Source organism: Columba livia, chromosome 7 (assembly GCF_036013475.1).
Source record: "Columba livia isolate bColLiv1 breed racing homer chromosome 7, bColLiv1.pat.W.v2, whole genome shotgun sequence".
Lineage (NCBI taxonomy): Eukaryota > Metazoa > Chordata > Aves > Columbiformes > Columbidae > Columba > Columba livia.
The window spans coordinates 25,981,624-26,002,534 of NC_088608.1; the positions used below are offsets into that span (position 1 = coordinate 25,981,624).

The following is a 20,911-nucleotide window of genomic DNA, read 5'->3' on the forward strand; positions in this document are numbered from 1 at the left end:
TCATCTAGTTTAGAAGTTCTACTTTTCTACTTATAATTAAACACTTGAAGTACCAGAATATAAAAGTTACACTTTTAATATACAATCACACCCTCCAGATGGGATGACGGAGCCAATTTGTCTTGAATTCTGTTTTTAAAGTGTATCATGGGTTCTGAGGAATGAAGTACAGATCTTTATTTGCTGGAATTAAATTGTGAAATGTAAAAACCAGAAATATTTGCATTATGAACTATTATGGACTGTTGAATAAAACACTAAAATACTTTAAGAGTTACCTTAGTCTGCCTAAAATTTTGTATAAAAAATACCACCACCTTAATTCAGATGTCTTTTTCGCTGAATAATTAACAGCTTTAACAAATCTACTTTCACTAAAAGAATTTTTCATTCAAAAGACAGAGCAAGACATAAATGCTTTAGCACAACAGCTGTAGTAATTACAGTACAATTTTGCTGTAAAATCGCTACCATCTCAGTGATTCTGAAGAAAGGATATAGTACATGTAATGCATATGACAATGTAAAAATATGAATAGGGCTTTTATTCAAAATTGTAATACTGCAATTAAAATGAAGGGGAAAAAAAAGAGAGAAAATTATGAGATGCTAGAATCCAGCACTCTATGTTATTTACAAAACTAACTTATGTTGTTTGGAACTGTTAAAAATAAATGTTCTGCTGAAGAATTGCCAAATCAAAGTACTTCAAAGTAGGTCTTGGTAATGAGAAGTAGAACAGTGGAAAAGCTTAAACACACTTGAAAACTGTATAAAGGTTTAAAAGAGGAAAGAACTTTTCCCCTATATTCTTTAAGAATGATCATAAACAAGATAAAATGTAACATGGCCATTTTTATTTACACTTGTAAGCTTGATCTAGGATTTGTCCACATGAGAAACTAAATTAGAATTCAAGTCAGGTAAGAAACTGAAATTCATTCTCTGTCCTTTAATAGCTCCATCTCTGAATAGTTCAGGATGAAACAGGAACATGTCCCTAGAGCTCATCAGAAGGATATTTAAAACCAAAAGTTATTCTTGAACAACATCACATTAAACCCACTGTCTAGCATACTTAGTATACATGGGCTATGTGCATATTAGTTTTGGTTCTGGAAACAGTTGTGCCGGAAATTGTAGCAAACCAAACCAAAACCATTTTTAGACAAAGCCTGGTGTACAGCTGCCTTTTTCCTGAGCCTGGGAAGGGCCAGGCACCTCAGTAGACAGGGTCCATGCTTCATAGGTCTGGGAAGGTAAAAAGAATTAGAGGCCATTCCTTAGTTGCTGACATTCGCTACTACCCATAAAAGTTTCCCTTATTCCCTCTACATGTAATAAAAACAGACTAACACACTGTGAAAGCATTATGCAGAAAGTAGTAAACTGCAGTCTTGCTCTCATCTAGAGGACACCATGATGGGACAGGCCATTCTTATCACAGAACTGCACTGAGGACTTCAATGAGTTTGGGTCTTACTTCTTACACATTCCACAAAGTGCTTTAACTCATCTGTCATGGTAAGCTGTACTAATCCCAACTGCTGTTCGCATTGTCCTGCCTGATTTGAAAACATGCCATTAAACCAACCTGATTATCAGCCTGTTCACTAAGAAGTGACACCATTTCCATAGCTTCCAATGTGCTCATGTTCCAGGTTTGAAGCAGAGCATCCCTAGAAGGTGTAGTCCAGAATCTATCACCAGAAGTGTTACTTTTGTCTTCCTTTCTTTAAACTGAGAAAATTTAGCATAGACTGTAATTCACCTCCAAGGTGTTATTTTAATCTTCCGTTCCTCGTCGTATATGTAGCTGACTGTAATTTGCTTGTTTATATACACTTTACACATATAAACATAGATTGAAAATTCAGAACCTAACACTCAAACAGATCATAACATTATTCAGAGAATATTCATGATCAGAATAACATAGAAGTTACACTCATTCATGAAGAATTTTGCAGCAGATAACATTTTACTTAACATGCTAATGTTAATGCTGTTCTTAATGTCTGTGCCTTTCTAGGACTCAGAAATTTAAATACAAATTAATCAAGGTGATGAGAGTACAACATCCATAAATGTACTCTTCTAGGGATGTGAAATCCCTAACCTGAAAAGTTCAGCTCCCTTATGGTCATGACTAACATAATTGCTAAATTGTGCTTCATTTTTCATAGCTCTGCCGAATGAATCACTATCCTTCAGTCTCTCTGCAAAGCCTTGACATTCTTTTCAAGTAAGAACCTGGCCGCATTTAATTTCAAAATAGAAAACCAGCAAATCTCTTGGTTCAGAGTTATTAGATAATGTTTGTTTACACACTCACTATGGATTTAGGAAAAGCTTGTGTGTATAAAAAAATGAAATTGGCAGTAAAACAGTGTGTTAGAAAGTGTAACTACACACTGTGATTTGCCTGTCATATTCTCAAACAATACACCGTTCTTTTTTCCATTGCTTTTCAGAATTGCCTATTGCAGCATTTTGGAATCCTCAGTTTTGAAATCAGATTATTCACTTTAATCAACATGGCATTACTCAGAGAAGTAAGCCAGTAGTTTGGCCAAGAAAAAAAGTCGGCTTTAATACAGTAGTGATCAATCTGGGTGCTGATCACAAGGGAGTGCTTGCCTGAACAAAGATAACAGAGAAATTCTAGAGCAAATTACACAGGAACTAAATTTCATAAACTTAATGCAAATGAGAAAATACCTTGTTCAGTAGTTGCCTATAAATATATTGCTTTCACGTGCAGATGTCTTTAATGTCTTGTGTATGCAGTGCAGGACATTCCCGAATGAATCAGGGTGAAAGGAAAATTAAATGTGACACTAAGTAACAGTTCAGTTCTGGTGAATGTGGTTTTGCATGTGTGCCTTGATCAAGTAAACCACAAAGATAAGAGCTTGGGGTTAATGAGCGTGTTTACAGCCTGTTTGACTGCGGTCATTGGGATGAAAAGCCTTTGAGATTTTTATTGCCATTAGAGATGGAGAATAATAATGTTAAAATACAGATTTGTCCTGGAAGGAAAATGTGAAAATGACAGTAAACCAGATGGAGATCACCTTTTTGGGAGGCCACCACCCTTCCCTAGGTCAGCAAATGACAGTAACTGCTACAGCCTGGCCACGTGCTTCCACGGCCGGAATGCCAGGGCCAGAACCCTGGCTGGCTCACTGCTGTGCAATGGTCATTAACGCTGTATTGGACCAGGAAGGAAGTGAGTCTTCTAAGTAATTTCATATCTATCTCAGCTTATTATTCCTGAGGGTTCTGGGGTTTTCTTAATGCCATATTTTATGATTATTGATTACTAGAAATTCAATTGTAAGGAACATTAAAAGAACTTGTGGACTCTAAGCAATTTTTAAATTGATTCAAGGACTCAATGATGTAATTCTGAAAGATGTGTGAGAGATTTCAGAGTTAATATCGGCCAGAGATTTTCATGCCGTGATACCCACACAATGAAAGAAAAAAAAAAAAAAAAAAAAAACACATTTCTTACCATAGGGAGGATACACTTAAAAAAAAAAATAAAAAAAGGAAAAGCAAAAGGATTGCAAAACACTAAACTGGGAGATAAATACATAACTGGAAACATTGCTTTACTGTGTAGTGCCAAGTTTGTTAGAGGTATTCCCATATATAAATAAATTAAGTACACACTGAAGTCAGAAAAGGTGCATTCACCATGAAACTGAGGGATCAAACCAAGCAATGAAGAGATTTAAATCTAGCTTTTTAACATTTAAGGCAAATGCAACAGTTGTTAAAAGATGGATTTTCTTCCTTTTTAGGAAACCTGTGTTGAAATGCCTGATTGATTAACTGAGAGTATGCAAGAAAATCAGGTTAAAAGCCCTCCTCTACCACAGTCAGCCAAGGAATACAAATGAAATGTGAACAAGCCAGAATAGAGACACTAACATTTAATACAGTAACTAAACTAGCAAAAATGTTTATGTATTTTTATCAAGAAACTTGCCCAAGGCTTAATAAGGTGGAATTAAAGTAAAATATGTGGGGACAGCTAACAGTTATGAAAAAGCAAGTATATGTGCACCCGAAGGAAAAATATATGATCCATGCATAACTGTTTGGAAAATAAAGGACAATAAGCATTTTAAATCATTTTTCTTAATCTTCAGGTTTTATTCTCTTTGAAATTTGCTGTCTCACAAATGTGATTCTAACTTTGCATAGATCAGCATGTACCTTAAAATACGGCTAATGTTCTACTTTTTGATACACGTTAATGCATTTTACATTAAGAAGAAATGTAAGTAAAATCAATGTAATAATTTTTGTCCTGTAGATCCTACATCAGGTATTAGAGAAAGACATCTGTATTATGGTGGCTTTGATTTAATGTGAAGTTAATCCAGGGAGTAATTTAAAGTATGCTTTGCCACAAAATAACTGTCTTCTACTTTTGTTTTCAAAATGCAGTAACAAGAAAATACTTGTTTAAGCTTTTCATTCACTATGATTATTATTTTGAGGTCACTCCAGCTGCATTCATCTTAAATTTTAATCCAGAATAGTTAATCCCAGACTCTTTCCTGGAATACTCTTGTTGAATTTCCAATGGGACCACATTAAATGAACAAACACAAAAAAGCAGAGTAAGATATTCATATAGTACAGATAAATAAACTTTGTCAAAACTGATCTCACAAAATGACAACAATAACTCTCAAAGAGGATTAATCAAAGGAAGATTTAATTATTTTGTGCTAACAGATGTGGAGGTGCTTACTCAACCACAGCTATTTTCCTAGATTATGATATATTGAATAAAGAAAGCTTGGCACCTCAACCACAAACATGATTACAAAAATAACATAAAAACTTACTAAATTTTCATGACCTCATTTATACTACCTAATTGCCTCACATGGATTTCAATTATTTTTGCAGTAGGAGGAATTAATTAATTAAATTCAGAGGCAGAATAGCTTGATATGCAGATACATATTTGATCTTAGATTGATGCAAGCCCCCAAAACTTATACCGTATAACTTAATCACGGGAATAATTTCCTTGTGAGGCAGATTTCTGAGTTTTATCCCTGTAGTTTATCACCTCCAGTTACAACCAGACTGTCCTAACATTTTAAGGTTGAAAGTCCTGGTTGCAATTCTTTTTCATTAACTACATTAACCTCACAAGTCCAACTGAACTGTGCACCTACAGACCTTTTTCTTTCAGAAGCCTGTGAAAGCTGCTGAGTAACATGAGACAGATTTTTTAAACACCAGTACTCATTGTTCAATTTAGCCCAAAGAAAAATACCTACAGCAATAAAACCTGTATCTTTTTGTCTGCTTTGCCATTCACCTTTCCATTCATTCCAGGTTGCCTCCACCTCTGACCAAACATGGGTGCTTCCTGGCTCTTTCCATGGATTCCTGCCAGGTCCCCTGGGTGCCTACTGTCCACTTCCATGTTCTAGTCATGATCCTTAACCTATTTGGCACCTCCTCTAATTTAACCACAGGAATGTGAAAGACAAATTTTGCCCCATAGGCCTTCCTTCACTTACATCCCTCGGCACTTTTGCTCTAAGCTGGGCCTGATCCTTTCCAGTTTTGCTTCTTGGTGGCTTGTTTTCTTTCCTGCCGTTCAACTCCCTGCACTCAAATAGACACGTCAAAGAGGTGAACTGAGGAATACCGGCATTAAGAGGGCACTTTTCCTCACCTTGCCATTCATCTACAAGATAAATGCACAGCTTACTCAATGAGGAACTTTATTAATACACAGCTACAGCTTGTGTTTGATCAATTTTTTAAAATGTTCATCTATGATATGGAAGTAATACACTCGCAATTATATAACAGTCGAGTCACTAGGCAAGGCAGCTTCCTACAGATTATTCTTGAATCCTGTTCGAATAAAGGTACATTTATTTATTTTTAATATTTAATTGATACAAAGCAAGCAAATATGAAACATCGTATGTTCTCTAAGGCTGAAGGCAACTGTTTCCTAGATTTTTATCACTGCAATATAATGCTGATGTCAGTAATAGTGTTAGTCATTAGAATTTTAGTTGGCATGAATCTCACAGAACCCAGTGCAGTTGTGTCGGTTTACATGAGCACATGGGGTTTGCAATGCATTTTGATATAACAGCATGAAGAAACAAAAGAAGTGTTTTCTAGATGAAGACTATCTGCACCGATTTTTTTCTTAGTTGAGTATATATTTAAAGTTTCATCACAAAGCCATTGAACAGCTTCAGTTATGAAGACAGATAAGAAAAGTTGTTTAGAAATACATTAATACCTCATGTATATAATAAAGATATATGGATTAGCAGCTCATGAAAGATATCTTACTGCTCTTGCCAATGAAGCATAATTTGTGCTTCAAATGCATGTAATTCATTTGCAATGGTCTCTAGTAATGCTTCAGTCCTGAAAATGCATAAAATCATAAATCATATCTGTTTGAGAGAGTAAATCCTATCATGTATCTTCTTTTCACTAAGGCCTGGCTGAGGAAGAATGCAGGGTGGACTCCTCTGAAAGCCCCCAGCAGGAGCAGAGCCACACTGGAGTCCCGCAGAGCCAAAGCAGCAGAGCCAAGCGACCGGTGGCAGCAAGGTGAGGCACAACAGCTCTCCCATGCACAGAGAAGGAGGTTTAATTACACAAGCATTTCTCAAACTACACGAGTAACAATCTGCCTTTTACCATACTCACATCTACATATCCAGAATATTGGAACTTGCGGCTTAGCATTAAACTTCATTGAGAACAACCCTTCTGTTCCTCGCTGCTCTTCTTGTTACAGACCAGGAATCAACTGGATCACGATGGCTGTTCCCTGTTGCAATGCTGGTTTTTTTTCAGCAATCCAGCTTCTTACAAGCTCCAAATTATAAATTGGCTATATGGCAGAATGATTTTGAATTGGCATGTAATATTCTAAGAGGAAAAGACATCTTTAACAAAATTATTATTTGACTTTGCAATCCTTTATGCACACTCCATTTAACTCCACCAGCCTTCTACTAGCAGAAGACTTTAAAAGGATGTCTTAAACTACCAATTTTAGGTGTCTTATAAAGCAATCCAAATTTTCCTTTCTTTGATGGTGGTAGAATAGACGATCTCTTAAGCATCACTGTATTTTCCAGTAACATCCCTTATAACACTGTAAATTTAATACATGTAAGGCCTAGGTCTCCTTTGGAAATGATAATTACATTTTTCAGGTTTGCTCCCATGTTTTCTTGTGATGAATTGTTTGAGTTGCCTTTCTGAATATTGTCAGTACTTCCCAATGCCACGTTTGTAAAACTGTGGCACTTTTCCAAAACACATTGTCTTATAAATCTTATTCAAACAGAAAAATCTTTAAACAGTATTTTGCAGACCTACATCAGCGAAAGAACATGGAAAGTTTTTATTTTATAAATAGTATTATAGGAATCCATATAAGTCAGTTAAGAGCTTTTTCAGACCTTTTAGAGATTTTGAGTTTTAAAAAGAAACTAAGATAAATATATCATGATAATCCCGTTCACAACACCTAGAGAAGCTCTATTTATGAGACCTGTCATTGCATTTAACTAGCTGCTCGTAATTATCAAAAAGATAAACACTGTTGTAAGATGGATTCATGGTAGTGCATTTGCTCTATTAATAAAAAAAATGTCCCTGCAGTTCCTCTACTATTGGATTAGATGGTATAATTATGTGAGCTGCCAGATCATTCACCAGCATTCTCCTATAGAATTGAATTATTTTGATTTAGCTGCTAGATTTAGCTCTCATTCTAAAACTTAAAACAAGAATGCCCAATTTTGTAGTAATCACAGAAAACCAATATGTTACAGTGGTTCTCACATCTTCTATTCCACATTCAGATTCGACATAAGCTCAATATTTCACATTTATGTTAACAATTACAGCTACAGGCATGCATTTCACTTCACACAACAAACAAAAGCACAAGAACTTCCTCAAACTTTTCAGTACATCCCAGAAAGAAAACAAAAAAGCCACTTCTAAATATTGTAGAGCTTATCAAGCAGACTACAAGTACAGATCTTTTTATCAACAAAAATGTCACTGAAGATTATACAGTATCAGAAAAGCTTTTGGGTTTGTGTAATTACCATTTTCTTATGAAAAGCAAGCCTATATTTTGTCAAAAACCTCTTATGAGCAGAGCACAGAACAGTGGGAGCATTTTGTAGTCACTTTGCTTTCTGAATGTTCACAGTAGTACATGACAGAACAGCTTTATGTCTTCGGCAGTCAATTCTCACATGCATCAGCCTCTGGGCCATCTGATAAGGATTGCTCTGCTCCTCTAAATCAGTAAGTACAGTAGACCTAGGCCTAGCTGACATAAGTATATACACCAGCCAATTCCTGAACGCATGTTTTATCGGGAGATCTCTCAGCAGCCCAATAACAAACAGGAGTCCGCTCCTTGTTCCTAGTCTCAGTGATTTTACAATCCAGTTCACAAATGGCCACTCAGACTAGGGCACCAGGAGGGATTATAAACCAGGATGTCCTGCTATGAAAACAAGCATACGAATTCACGGTTCTGTAGTTTCTTCATGTGCATACTTAAGGCAACTGACTCATCTTTTCAGAGAGGAGCATGTAGTAAAGCAAAGACAGAGAAAAAGGAACAAAAATCATATATGTAAAAATTCATAAAGAAAACAAAAAAAAAAACCTATCAAGTTCCCATTCATGTTGCTTTTAACAATATTAAATTTCCTCTTACAGCTAATCAATAAATTATTATCAACATAATTTTAAACCACTGTGGACATGTTATCAACTCCAACAATGGATGTATTATAACTATAATACCTAAAATAGCTCCACTTCCAAGAGAACAGGAATAATTATCCACTTATATTAATAGATTCAAAATGTAACCTAGTGATCCAATTGACTCTATGGAGCCAGCTAGACTGGACACATAATTGTCATCTCTCTAGAAGAGGAGAGATGTCTTGTGCAGGAGACTTTTGTCTTGTGCAAAAGTTCTCAATCTAAAGATCTGCTCAGCCCAGCAGATTTGATTTCTGCAAAGTGTAACAAATCTTGATTACAATATTTAGCAGGTTTTGATCCCATATTACCAATATACATTTAGAAGACAAATTTTCTAGACTGGATTATTGGATGGATTAAAAACCGATAGATGTTCTGGAGAAGTGAAGCATATTGTACCTAGTGTACAGAAATTTTAAAAATTTCTGAAGGTAGAATATAGATTTTCCTTCCCATATTGTTCAGTCATTTTTTACAGAATTATAGAAAATTTCAGCTTTAGTTCTTTGTCTCTAGAGAGATATACATCAACAAATGAAAACATCAACAAATCTTCATAAGAAACACTGTATTAAATTGCTTGAAGAACCATAACTTGCCATAAGGCTAAAAGATCCCTTGAACTTTAGCCTGTCTATCAACATAGACAGCTGGTCATCAGTACCCGCCGGAGAGGTCATGTAGCTGAAAGTGTCTGCGGCTTGCACAGGCAACAAAAAGTGGAGGGAAACTACTGCTACATTAAATGAATAACTTTCTTTTCCTCTCTTTCTTTGAGATATATTTCCACATATCACTGTAAAGTAAGCACTTCCAAGGAACTGCAGATACCTGATGTACTGGAGGAACCAGCTTCCTCCCACGGCCCAACAAGCAGTGCTGGGAGTCACTCTGCTGCCCACAAGCTTTCTCAAGCCAGGTCAAAGGAAAGGAGCCAATTTTTACAGAGCAATCCAGCCTGTCTTCAAGTTTGAATTTTGGCATAATTTTCAGCTCTAAGATCATGTTAAAATTTCAATTCTTAAGAAAATTTTCAATTGGACTTGAAAAAGTATTAACAAAATCAGTAATCAACCTCAGACATGGAAAGGAAAAAAAAAAAAAGCAGCATTCATAAAACTATAATATACCACAACTGCTACTAACACCCATCTCAAGCAAGGAAATGTTTAAGTAATAACAAAAAAGGTCTTATACTGATTGTGCTTTAAATCCTCAGCATTTAAAGCTGTGCAGCCAGTTTTGTTTGCAACTTTTGTATGTTTGAAAGGCATCTCACTGGCAATGCTTTATGCCTGCTTTTATGCCTTGTTCTCTGAAACAGAAGGAAAAGTAATATAGGCACATAACTATGGAGAGGATGAAAAGCTGATTAAATGTACACAAGATACACCAAGAGAGACAGATTTTCCATTTCCATCAGCCAAAAAACCCTATCAACCTCTTTAAAAAGCCAGTGCATATAAATAATGTGCTGGTTAAGTCATCTGCAAAGCTTTCTATATAGTAAAGAATTGAATTACAGTTTCCTGTTCCGTTATTTGTTGTCTTTGGTCAGTACCCAGGTGCATGGAAAAGTTCTCAAAGTAATGTTTATCACTAAAAAAAAAAAAAAATTCTTGAGAACTACAAACTGGCTAGCTTCTTTAGCAGGAAGAAGAGGATTTGCTTAATGTTGTTCTGGCACACAAAACATAAATCTGGTCTCAGAGGGAGATGCTATATAATCTAGTCTTCTGCTCCTTTCACAAACTGCACACTGCCAGAATTGACAGAAGATTTTACAAGCCCTGAAGTGCAAAGCCTTCTGTGTAAATATACATGTTCATTTTTAGTTATTAGCTCTAAAAGCTGTGCGGCTTTGGTCCTTTAATATTGTGAACAAGATAAATTTTGAATGGTCTGCCATTTATCAAAGTTCCCATCAAGAACAGCTGCTCAATAGCCAGAACTGGAGACTGGAGAGCTCAGTCATGTACATTTTACCCACAACAGTAAGCAATTGCGTGTATAAGCAGTTCCATTAGCATCAAGAGGGAGACAACGTAATTACAAGATTTGTACAACTTGGCCTCAAAACAAAACAAAACCAGGAACTTAATTTCTGATCAGTCATCTTATACATTAAATATACATTATGCCCAGAAACAGGAGGCTCAAATCAGTTATCTAAGACAGGCATCCTGTGCCATTGGAGATTCCATGGAGTATCTCACCTGGTCCCCAGCTGCTGCTCCAGAAGAGCGCAGGTGTCCTGCAGGTCCTGTGTCATATCTGCCAGCCCTGGGTGGATGTCTCGGGCACCCTTAGGTGTCTCAAATGGCACTAGATGCCTGTATTTGAGCGATTGATGCAAGGCTAGGCTGTCATTTCTTTACAGGTTAGCGGATAAACGTTCCTTCAGACAGAAGATATTCAGCTCAGAAATCACTGAAATCTACTTGAAGAGAAACGGGAGAAGGGTTACATTTCTTCAGAGACAGCAAGTGTGTGGGATGGTGCTACTGCTGCAGTATGACATAAAAAGCCTGGTCTCGTACATGTGTTGTGAGGAGAATAGAAAAAAGTAGAGAGAAAGCCAGAGAGACGGAGAAAGCGCATATATACTGCAGCCTTCTGAGATGTCGGGAGCACAATTATCCCTTGTTTTGTATGATTTTTTACCTTTTGCAATTGATTATAACCTGGTTTAACAAAGGAGGCCTCATCATTAACTGCCGTGCCCAGGTTTTACCTCACTTCTCAGTCAAGCATGACGCCTGAGTAACAGGCATGGGAAAGCAACAGACATTCTTAACACCAAAATCTTTCTACACCACCAGCATAGTATTAAAGGAGCACTGATTAAATCTGCCTCTGCTGCTCAGCAAATAATGTACTAATCATAATGTAAATGGGAACCAAACCCATCAGATAAAATGCACAGTAATTTTTTTGTTGTTCTGTTTTGAAATCAACTATGCTCTGTAGACCTAGCTTGGACTCCATATATGCTTTGAATGCAATTTATTAGTTACCAAGTCTGACTACCAGGTTACCCGGGGAACGCGCAAGTGCTCCAGTGTAAGGATCTCCCTCCTCCCCTTTCCTGTCTCCCAGTATTAAACCTCCCCAGTCCGCCCCCTCGTCCCTCTGAACTGAGGACACACTCTGTGGTTCCCTGGGGAGAGACCGGCTGTGATTTTTTTTCTCAGTCAGCTGCATGAGATGGTACCTGCCGCCAAGGAACAGGATGGACACCGCTGCTCGTTGCGAACGAAGCCAAGATTCAGTCTCTCACCTGTCCTTCTCCTGGCATCTGCTCATTTGACCTTGAAATCCCTCCAAATCACATCTAAATATTTTTATGCGAGGACAGGAAAGGAACTAAAGGACAAGCTTGTTTAAAAGTGATGGTTATCTTAAAGACAGTTTTCAGAAATGAGCTAATAACAAAAGGCTACATAAAATGATAGTATCTTACAAAATAGCTTATCACCTTACCCTTTAGAACAAACAAAGAAAGAAAACTCAGAAACTTAAAAATACAGTTTATCATGTTCAATCACACTTTTTAGGCTCTATGATTGTATAGGAGGTCCAAAAGATTTAATTTACAAAACAAGAATATTTTTAGAGTTCAGATTGTACAAGTAAAATGGATACTGGACATTAGCAACATATATTTGCATGTCAAGCTAACACTTACACTTGGAGAAGAGGAATCAGCAGCTGACAAGAAAAAAACTGAATGATAGTCTAAATGAATAATTACCAGAATATCCTGGCTGGATTTAGTGAATCTGTATCTAATGCATTCCCACACTAACTAGGACCACAGGGAGTTCAAAAAGTTTATCTGACAGGAGGTACATATCTTAGTTCTCCTTAGCTCCACTGTTTCATTTACACAAAATTACAGACTGTAATTTATGAACAGTAATTTATAACACAGTCCAAAATGAGGAATTTATTAAACCAATCAATGTCATTCTTCTGGCAGTTTCTGTATGTAGAATTTACAGGCACCTCAACAGTCTCTCTGATATTTGCCACGATGACGGTACAAATACCATCCTTAAAGGGACGATCAATAACATTTATGACCTTTCCATTTCATGAAGTTCTGAAAATCATTAGAAATTGATTAATACAATTGTGCAAGTATTAATGTATTCATGCCCACTGCACACAATACCTTAACCATGAACTTTTATTATATTTTCCTTTTTTTTTTTTAAGGAAAACAGCATTTGTTAATACAATGGCATTCATCTACTACAAACTAGAAAATTAATGTGTTCAGGCTGTGGAAAACATTTGTGGTATTTATGCAAGTAATTAATTTAGTAGCTTTATATGTTCAGATTGAGACATTATTCTCATTTTAAGATTCCCATCAAAGAAGATGGCAGTTCTGTTCATCTTATGCTGCATTAGAGAGCTTCCAGCTACTGTTGTTTGACTTTTCTTCTGGCCCATGGCACTACCATTGCTATTTAGAAGTTTTCTCCTAAAAAGTCATCATAAAAGTAATGCAAACAAACACATTCTTCTACACCTATACAGTCTATTCCACTAAAATTAGACTGCTTGCTTTATTTTTTGGGAAGCCATCAAAACATATAGTGTCTGTAAGACAGAGCAAAATAGCTGCCTAGCAATAATTCACACACCTGCTTCAGCTCTTCTAAAATCCCAGTGACCCTCTCTCACACTTCTTCACTTACAGACGTCAGAAAAGCCTCCCGTGCCACGCAGCACAGCATCGGGGGGAGCTGCAGCGCAGAGACCTGAACATGGCTGTCCCAATGCTGAGACAAAATTAAGTTTAGCCTGTACTACGGAGAACACTTGAATTGGCTCTGCTGCAAATCTGTCACTGTAATATTTACAGTTTTCCAAAGGAAGTAAGGCCTATTTGTTAAATCAGAAAGCCACATTTGAGGACAATGGAAAATACTACTAAACTGTAGTTTTCAAATACTGCCAGATATTTTGCTGCAGAATTGCACAGCATACCATATCACGTCACTGGAGACTAAAATAAAAGCTTCCCAGAAACCCAAGTGCCCTATAATAGTAATTTTAAGAGATTCCAAAGTTATACAGAGCAAATGGTTTTATCTAAATTTGGCTATTAATTCCTATAGTCAAATTCATTTTGAAAAAGACTGTGTGTTTTGGGTAAACATAAGAAACAACATGGAACAACATGTTTTCTCTGTGTACCACATGAGCTGTATCTTATTGAATATCAGCTGAAAAGCAGAGTTAAAGGTTAAGAGGATATGCTTTTCTTCACTTGTGATTTTGTCTTGGCACCAAAGTCTCTATAATTAATTATGCAAAGGCTTCTAAGCCACTCAGTCCTCTCTGAAGAAGATGCTGCACAGCTATATGTCTCTGAATGCGTTTCTGCAGGTTCAAAAGTCATTTGTCAGCCATTCAGTTGTACAAAATACTTCAGAGTTCTTGTTGGTCAAAAAGCCTCAAATAAGATCCAAGGGTCTCACCCTTTTTATATCAGGCCCCATCCATTAGTTTGGTGTATTCATTTTACTACAGTTTTTCTTACGTACTTGATGTTACTGTCATTACTGACATTTCATCATAATAACAGGTACTAAAAGAAAATAGAAGCAAAAGCTAGAAAAAGAACTGGTGCATCAGCAGACTATAAAAGTAGTAAAACTGTATGAAAGTTCCCAGCCCCCTGACCTTTCCTGACTATTTTCTGCGGTAAACCTGAAAAGATCACAGTCTCATCCTGCTGTTTCCTGAGACCAGGGTAACTGTCACTGTTTAATTAATAGTTAACCACCCAGCCACTTTTTACATACTTTCTGCTGAGAGATGCATTTATTCAATTACTGTGATTGAGCCTGTTGCATTGCCTAGAAAACCATCCCAATTCAGCACAGGCTGGGCTAGGGCAGCTGCAAAGGCCTGAAAGTGCTCAAGTCTCATGAGTCCTGACAGAGGAATTCCCTGCAAGGTCAGGGACACTCATGCCCTGCACATTCTCCAGACAGAAGAATTTCTTCACAGGAAGGTAAAATACAAAAAATTATGTTGGGAACAAGAGGAAAAAAAAAAAACACAACTTACTGTTAATATCATGCAGCAACTTAAGCAAGGACATTCAGTGCAAGTAGAATTTTTCTTCTTGTCTTCACATCATTTAGTATTTATATAACTCACACTTCTTTTAAGCCAGGAAATACATTATGTCCTGATGCCAATAGCTTAAATTATGTCTTAATCTGAAATTATAAAATAAAACCTCATCTCATATTTTTTATCCTTTTCCACAAGGAAGGGTCATGCCATTAAACTATGAATCTGACACAGTGATTTTCAAATAATATATAAACCTGCTTTGTGCTTGGTTTTAACTTTAGAAAGTATTTATGTGAATGTGGAAAACAGAGAGTAACATTTCTTTTGATTAAAAATATGGCGATTTTAGGTTACTTAGCACTTTTAGAATTAGTCCAGAATTTGATGGAGAATGTCAAGCCTGGTGTTTGAATTTTCCAAAAAAAAAAAAAAAAAGCACATACTCATATAGAAAACATATGTTATGTGAAAGAAACCATTTTGTGGGAGTCTTTCCTAAAAATAGAAATCTATCAATCATTCAATGGCTTGAAAGAAACACTTTCAGAATAAATCTGCTGTCAATTTGTCGTATTTGATCACTTAGAATTAAAAGTAAAAGGCCCTACAGAATCAGTAATGAGCTATTTTGAGCTGCGTCATCTTCTTTTATAACCCACATATTCTGCTTTGCCATCATCCTAGCTATGCTACCTTGGAAAGGGTTACTCTATTGCCAATGAAATCTAAACAGCTGTTTCAAGTTAGTCACGTTCTCAATTAAAAGTTTACTAAAAATTCTACAGAATTCTATCAATTCCTTGTTCCTGGTTAAAGAAACATAAATGCTGCATATTTATGTGGCTTCTACATTCAGTCTTGAGCAAAAAGCAGCAATTCATATAAATGTAGTAATGAGTGGTTCTTCATACTTTACAATGAATTCGTGATTAAGAGTTCTTGTGTTTTGTAGATATAACCAGTAGTTTATCTAAATTTCCTAATCTATTTTCCTTCTAATTGTTGGGGAAAAAAAATAAATCTATTTGAATCCTAAGGCAACTTGTTTGGAAACTAATCTAGAAGTAAATTATGGATAAACCTGTCTACCAAAGAGCTGTATGAATTTCTATCATTGTGACAATGCCCTTAATTTATCTCTTGTGAGTTAACTTTGTTTTTCTCAGGACAGTTTAGTGGCATAGATATGGACTGTGCTGAAACATTAAGACAGGGAGTGGAAGAGGATGGTAGTGAGGTGTTGTATTTGGTAGAATAGGTTATATTTTCATACCACTTTCTATCCAAGGATGGTATAACATTTTATAAACAAGTTGAGACTTTCACACCAAATTTTCTCTCTGTTCTACAGAGAGGCATACTGAGGATCGTGAGCAGATGGGTGCCACAGATCATGGGAAACAGGACAAAACTCTCCTGGCTCACAGGCTTATTCTTGCCCCTCTGTGCCTGGTGTTTCTCCTATATGCTGAAAAGCCCCCAGGGAGTCAGCTACCTTGCCCAAAACTACAGCCTCAAGAAACCACAGGGACTGACTAGCTTAAAAAAATATATATCTATAACGGTTTCAGGGGAGTTGATTGTGCCAAACCTATCAAATGGTTAACTATGAATGAAGAGGTAACTTTTCATGGCAAAATTCAGACAAAATTCATTTACATAATTCACATATTTTCTTTCCTTACTGAATAGCACAGGCAAATTACAGGAAAAAAAAAAAAATGTAACAGCTACAGCACAGTAAATCCATAATATCTGCAGGTAACTAATATATTCACTGAACAAACTACAATACTAATGTTAATTAAGAAAAAATGAGAAAAATTTTGAGTAAGGTACTTGATTGTAGTAATCATTTCACCCATGGGAGGTATTTAATGCTGATTTCTTGTAACTAAATCACGGATCAATGAACACAGAAAGTGTATCATCTTATCAAAAAAAAGTCATTTTTTTCTTTGACTTTGCTCATTAGTGTTCTGCCTTCTATTTAAAATGCAGTAGCTCAAGTGGTGCAAGAAAGAGAAATGTATTACTCAATGCAAAGGAATTTGAAGGATATCAAATGTACATGGCAATAAGCCTATTGGAAACTATGGTATATTTTCATTCAATATATTTATAATATTGACAAATAAAGTAGGTAAGCCACATGTAACCATCAATGGGTCATAAATCTGTGAAGTCAATCTTTTCACTATAACAAAATTACCCTTATTACCCCTAATCCTTAAAGACAGATGATTCTAGAGTGCCAGAAACCATAAACAGTTTGACAAAAACGTATTGATTTTCAGCTGAGTCACATTCAAAATGATCATGATGTGGTACTTCCATTCTCAACAAATTCATGGAACTAATTATAACTCTCCAATACTTACACTTATGAAAGCTAGGGTCATTTGAATATATATGCACATACAGAACTAGTGACTGGAGACCACCCTTGTTTCCAAGAGACATTTAGCTATGTAATTCAGTGCTGCTATTTGTTACCAAAGAGGCTTTTTTGCTAGTAAAATAAGCAAGCCTAACAGGATATTTTTTCATCTACAAATCATTTTATAACTGGTATGCTCAAAAACACAATAATGCTTAATATTTCATTTTTCTCAAACCACATGACAATAACTGTCTGATGTTTTCAAAGTTCTTGCACAAGATGAGATAAATACTTCAGTGTCACTAAATGACACATATCCTTATTTTGTTTAATCTCCCTTTCTAAATTTGTCTCTGTTACACAATGATTGAATTCTCACTAGCAGTTCTACTGCTTATTAGCAACAGCAGCACTAGAGCACAGTTGCTGCCTATTATTTATTAAGTACTTAAACAGGCTGCCATATTTTGGGTTAGATGTTCAGAGATGTATTGATGTCAAGATTTACTTTCACAACATAAAAAGCAATTTGGTTAAGCAGAAATAAAATTGCTCTGAAAGCCAGTGGGGAGAGGCTACATACAATATTACAAAACTTCTATGAAAGAAAGGGCCTGTTTGCTGTCAAATAGGACAAACAGCTCTACAGTAGAGAATGAACGGATGATCCTTCCCATATGCAATAGTTACATTATTTACAATTATTTGCCACTGACTCCAGAAGCACTCTCAAGACATACTTAAAATAAAATAAAATAAAATAAAATAAAATAAAATAAAATAAAATAAAAAAAAAAAACACATACACATTTCTTTTAGTATTTACATGCCAATGATAGGAACCCCATTGAAAGGTACTGATGAAGAAACTCTGATTATTTAGCTACATTTTTCTTTTGAAAAGTCTCCAAATTTATTGCTCTCAAATCTTGTCCCCATCTATAAAAAAACTCCACAGAAGCAAACTGAAATATGTATCACTTCACTATGATATTGAGGGGTTTTTGTACCTAGAATATCATATTTTTCAGTTCAGTTAAGCACTCCTGTGGTAACTGCTGGTCGCAAAGCCTCATCTGCCATGCAGATGGGAGAAACTCCACCCACAGGCAATGGTAAAGGCATATGAAGGCACTAGTGGAAGAAGCAGTTTCCTGAAACTACCAGAAGTCCCCCACATGCCTAAGGAGGAACAGATGAAGTTCTCACAAGCAGATACCTCTTGCCTTATTTTCTCTGAATCAGTCTGCACAGATGTTAAACACATTTTTCCTGCTATATCAGAGGTGCATATTGCTTGACAGAAAAGTTCAAGTGTTTGATTCCCAAATGTACAAGTTAAATTTATAACTGTTTTTTCTGATGTGTAAATCAGATCAGTCACGAGCAAACATAAGACAGAATTAGTCCTTCAGTCAGGAGGCTGTTTAAGCATGTGTATAACTCTAAGGTCATGATAAGCCCATTCAAGTCAACAGCCCACTTCCCCACTGAAACAAGATTTGAGTGTCAGATTGCCGAGCTCACCTACCCTGATGACTTGCATAAAATTTTGCAGCTGCTCTTTCTCAAGGTAAGCAGTGACCTCAAACTCTTTCCAGCCTGTGTCTTCCCCCCACAATATTATTCAAGCGGAGATATCATGTGGATTTTCTTGGTCACTTTCTGCAGACAATGGGAGGCAGAGCACAGAACCTCGACAGCTGCGCACCCCCAGCTGCAACACATGTGCTGGCACATGGAGGTATGTGGTGGCACGTCAGGAGACCTGCACAGAAAACCTTTCCTCCTTGCCAACTCCTTTGCACACCAGAAGTGTATATTAGTGCCCTCTCACTATATCCCCAAATAAAAAGATACACACAACCAAGTAGCTTGACACATGAGGGCCCTAATTGCGAGAGTTACCTAATAAAAATAAATGGTGATTGTTATTTTAAATCCCTTTCTGAACTTTAAAAATATCACGCTGCAACAATACAATATTTGAATGGACGATTCAGAATATGATATGAGAAATACACATAGATTGTAAAACATTTCTAGTTCTTCCAGTCTTTTTGTACAACTTAAAGTTTTAGAGGATTTATTTCAAAAACTTCAATACTGCAGTGTTTAAACTTCAGTGATATATGCTTTATGGTGCAACAACTTTTGCCTAGTTGTTGTGGTTATTCATTACTACACAAAAAATAGCCAAGCTTTCTCAACACAACGTTACATAATTTTTCAGAAAGAGAACTGTTGTGCTTCCCCCAGATGTTCACGCCCCAGAATTCAGTGAGTATAACATATTCTTTTCGATAAGCATTCTTCATGGGAACACAGCAGCTAAAGTAAGTATATTATTCATCATAAAACAGGTGATAAAGCCAGAGTTCATTAGCTAGTGATAGATCTTTTTTTAATAGAACAACACTGAGTTACATTATTATCTCCATCCTTGGAGTCCAAGGATGGAAACCCATCTTCCAAAGACTAGCTTAACAACACCGTGCAAAACTCTAATCAACCGACCCCGCTTTGGGTGATGGGGTGGGAGTAGACATCTCCAGAGATCCCTTCCAACCTGAGTGATTCTACAATTTTACAATCTGCAACCCAATAAAGGCCATTACAAAAACCTCTTTTTTCATGACTGTCAGATCAGTTGCTAAATTTTCCTTTCTCACACTGTAATGGTAGCTGTACTGGGAGAAAATCATTACAATAAGCTATAATAACTATAATAAGCTTGGGATCCTAAGAAGAAAGATATGAAACAGCTGCTTATCTACTTAATTGAATGAAGTTAAAGTACTCTTTGCTACTGATAACTAAGAGTATGACTTTATCTTGAGGTATTAAACACAGTGGACCTCCTTTAATCACCCTGTAGCTCTTACTGGCTTCTGCAGACTTTATAGAAAGAGGTATGAAATTTGCCCACCTGATTGTGCTGCTGGTTAAATGCCTTGGGTCCTTATTAGTTCTAAATGTTAAATCATATGTATCTTCCTAACTCAAACAACATTGGTTTCTTCCCTTCCTTTTTTCCTTTGTTCAGCCTTTCTAGTGAAATTTTATTATTTTATGAGCTTTCCAGCAAAGCTGACATCATTGTCTGTTATTGTTATTCTTGGTAACATAAGCAAATTTACATCGTGTCACAACAAAAGTCCATCTAGCTCAGTAAGCAGTTTTGAAGATGGCCAAAATAAGATGTCCAGGGAAGAGAAAGAGAGCATAGGCAGAATAAAGAGATACTGGGTGCCCTCCAAGCCTTCAGCCTTGTGGGGATCAAGGACTCCCTGACACAGAGGCGGTTTCTATATATCTAGAAATCTAAGCTCTTCTATATGAAGTAGTTCAGCCTCCTCCTCCTGGCATCCACAACGTTCTTTGGCAAGGAGTGCCTTGGTATAATGTTATGTTGTGGAGAGAACCATTATAATTTGTTTACAAAGTGTCATGATGATATCTTTTTTTTTCCTTGCTCATTTTGTTTCTTGCTCTTAGTCATTCTTAACATGTTTATAATATAGAATTTGAAACCCTGTTGGCACTGTATGCAGTAGGAAAACACTTGTCCTTTTTTAACCCATAGTCACCTATCCA

At 36.3% G+C, this 20,911-nt stretch overlaps 1 protein-coding gene across 10 annotated transcripts in view; it reads right to left on the bottom strand.

The window, feature by feature from the left end:
- Nucleotides 1–20,911, bottom strand: part of PDE1A (phosphodiesterase 1A) — a 169,716-nt gene that overhangs the window by 69,667 nt on the left and 79,138 nt on the right. The window contains exon 1 of one of the 10 annotated variants that reach the window (XM_021282558.2): nt 11,046–11,330. The exons of the other annotated variants lie outside the window; for them this stretch is intronic. Coding sequence (XP_021138233.1) covers nt 11,046–11,101 — 56 coding nt within the window. The 5' untranslated portion in view covers nt 11,102–11,330. Of the gene's footprint in view, nt 1–11,045; nt 11,331–20,911 lie in introns of those variants that run through there. 10 annotated transcript variants of the gene reach the window in all.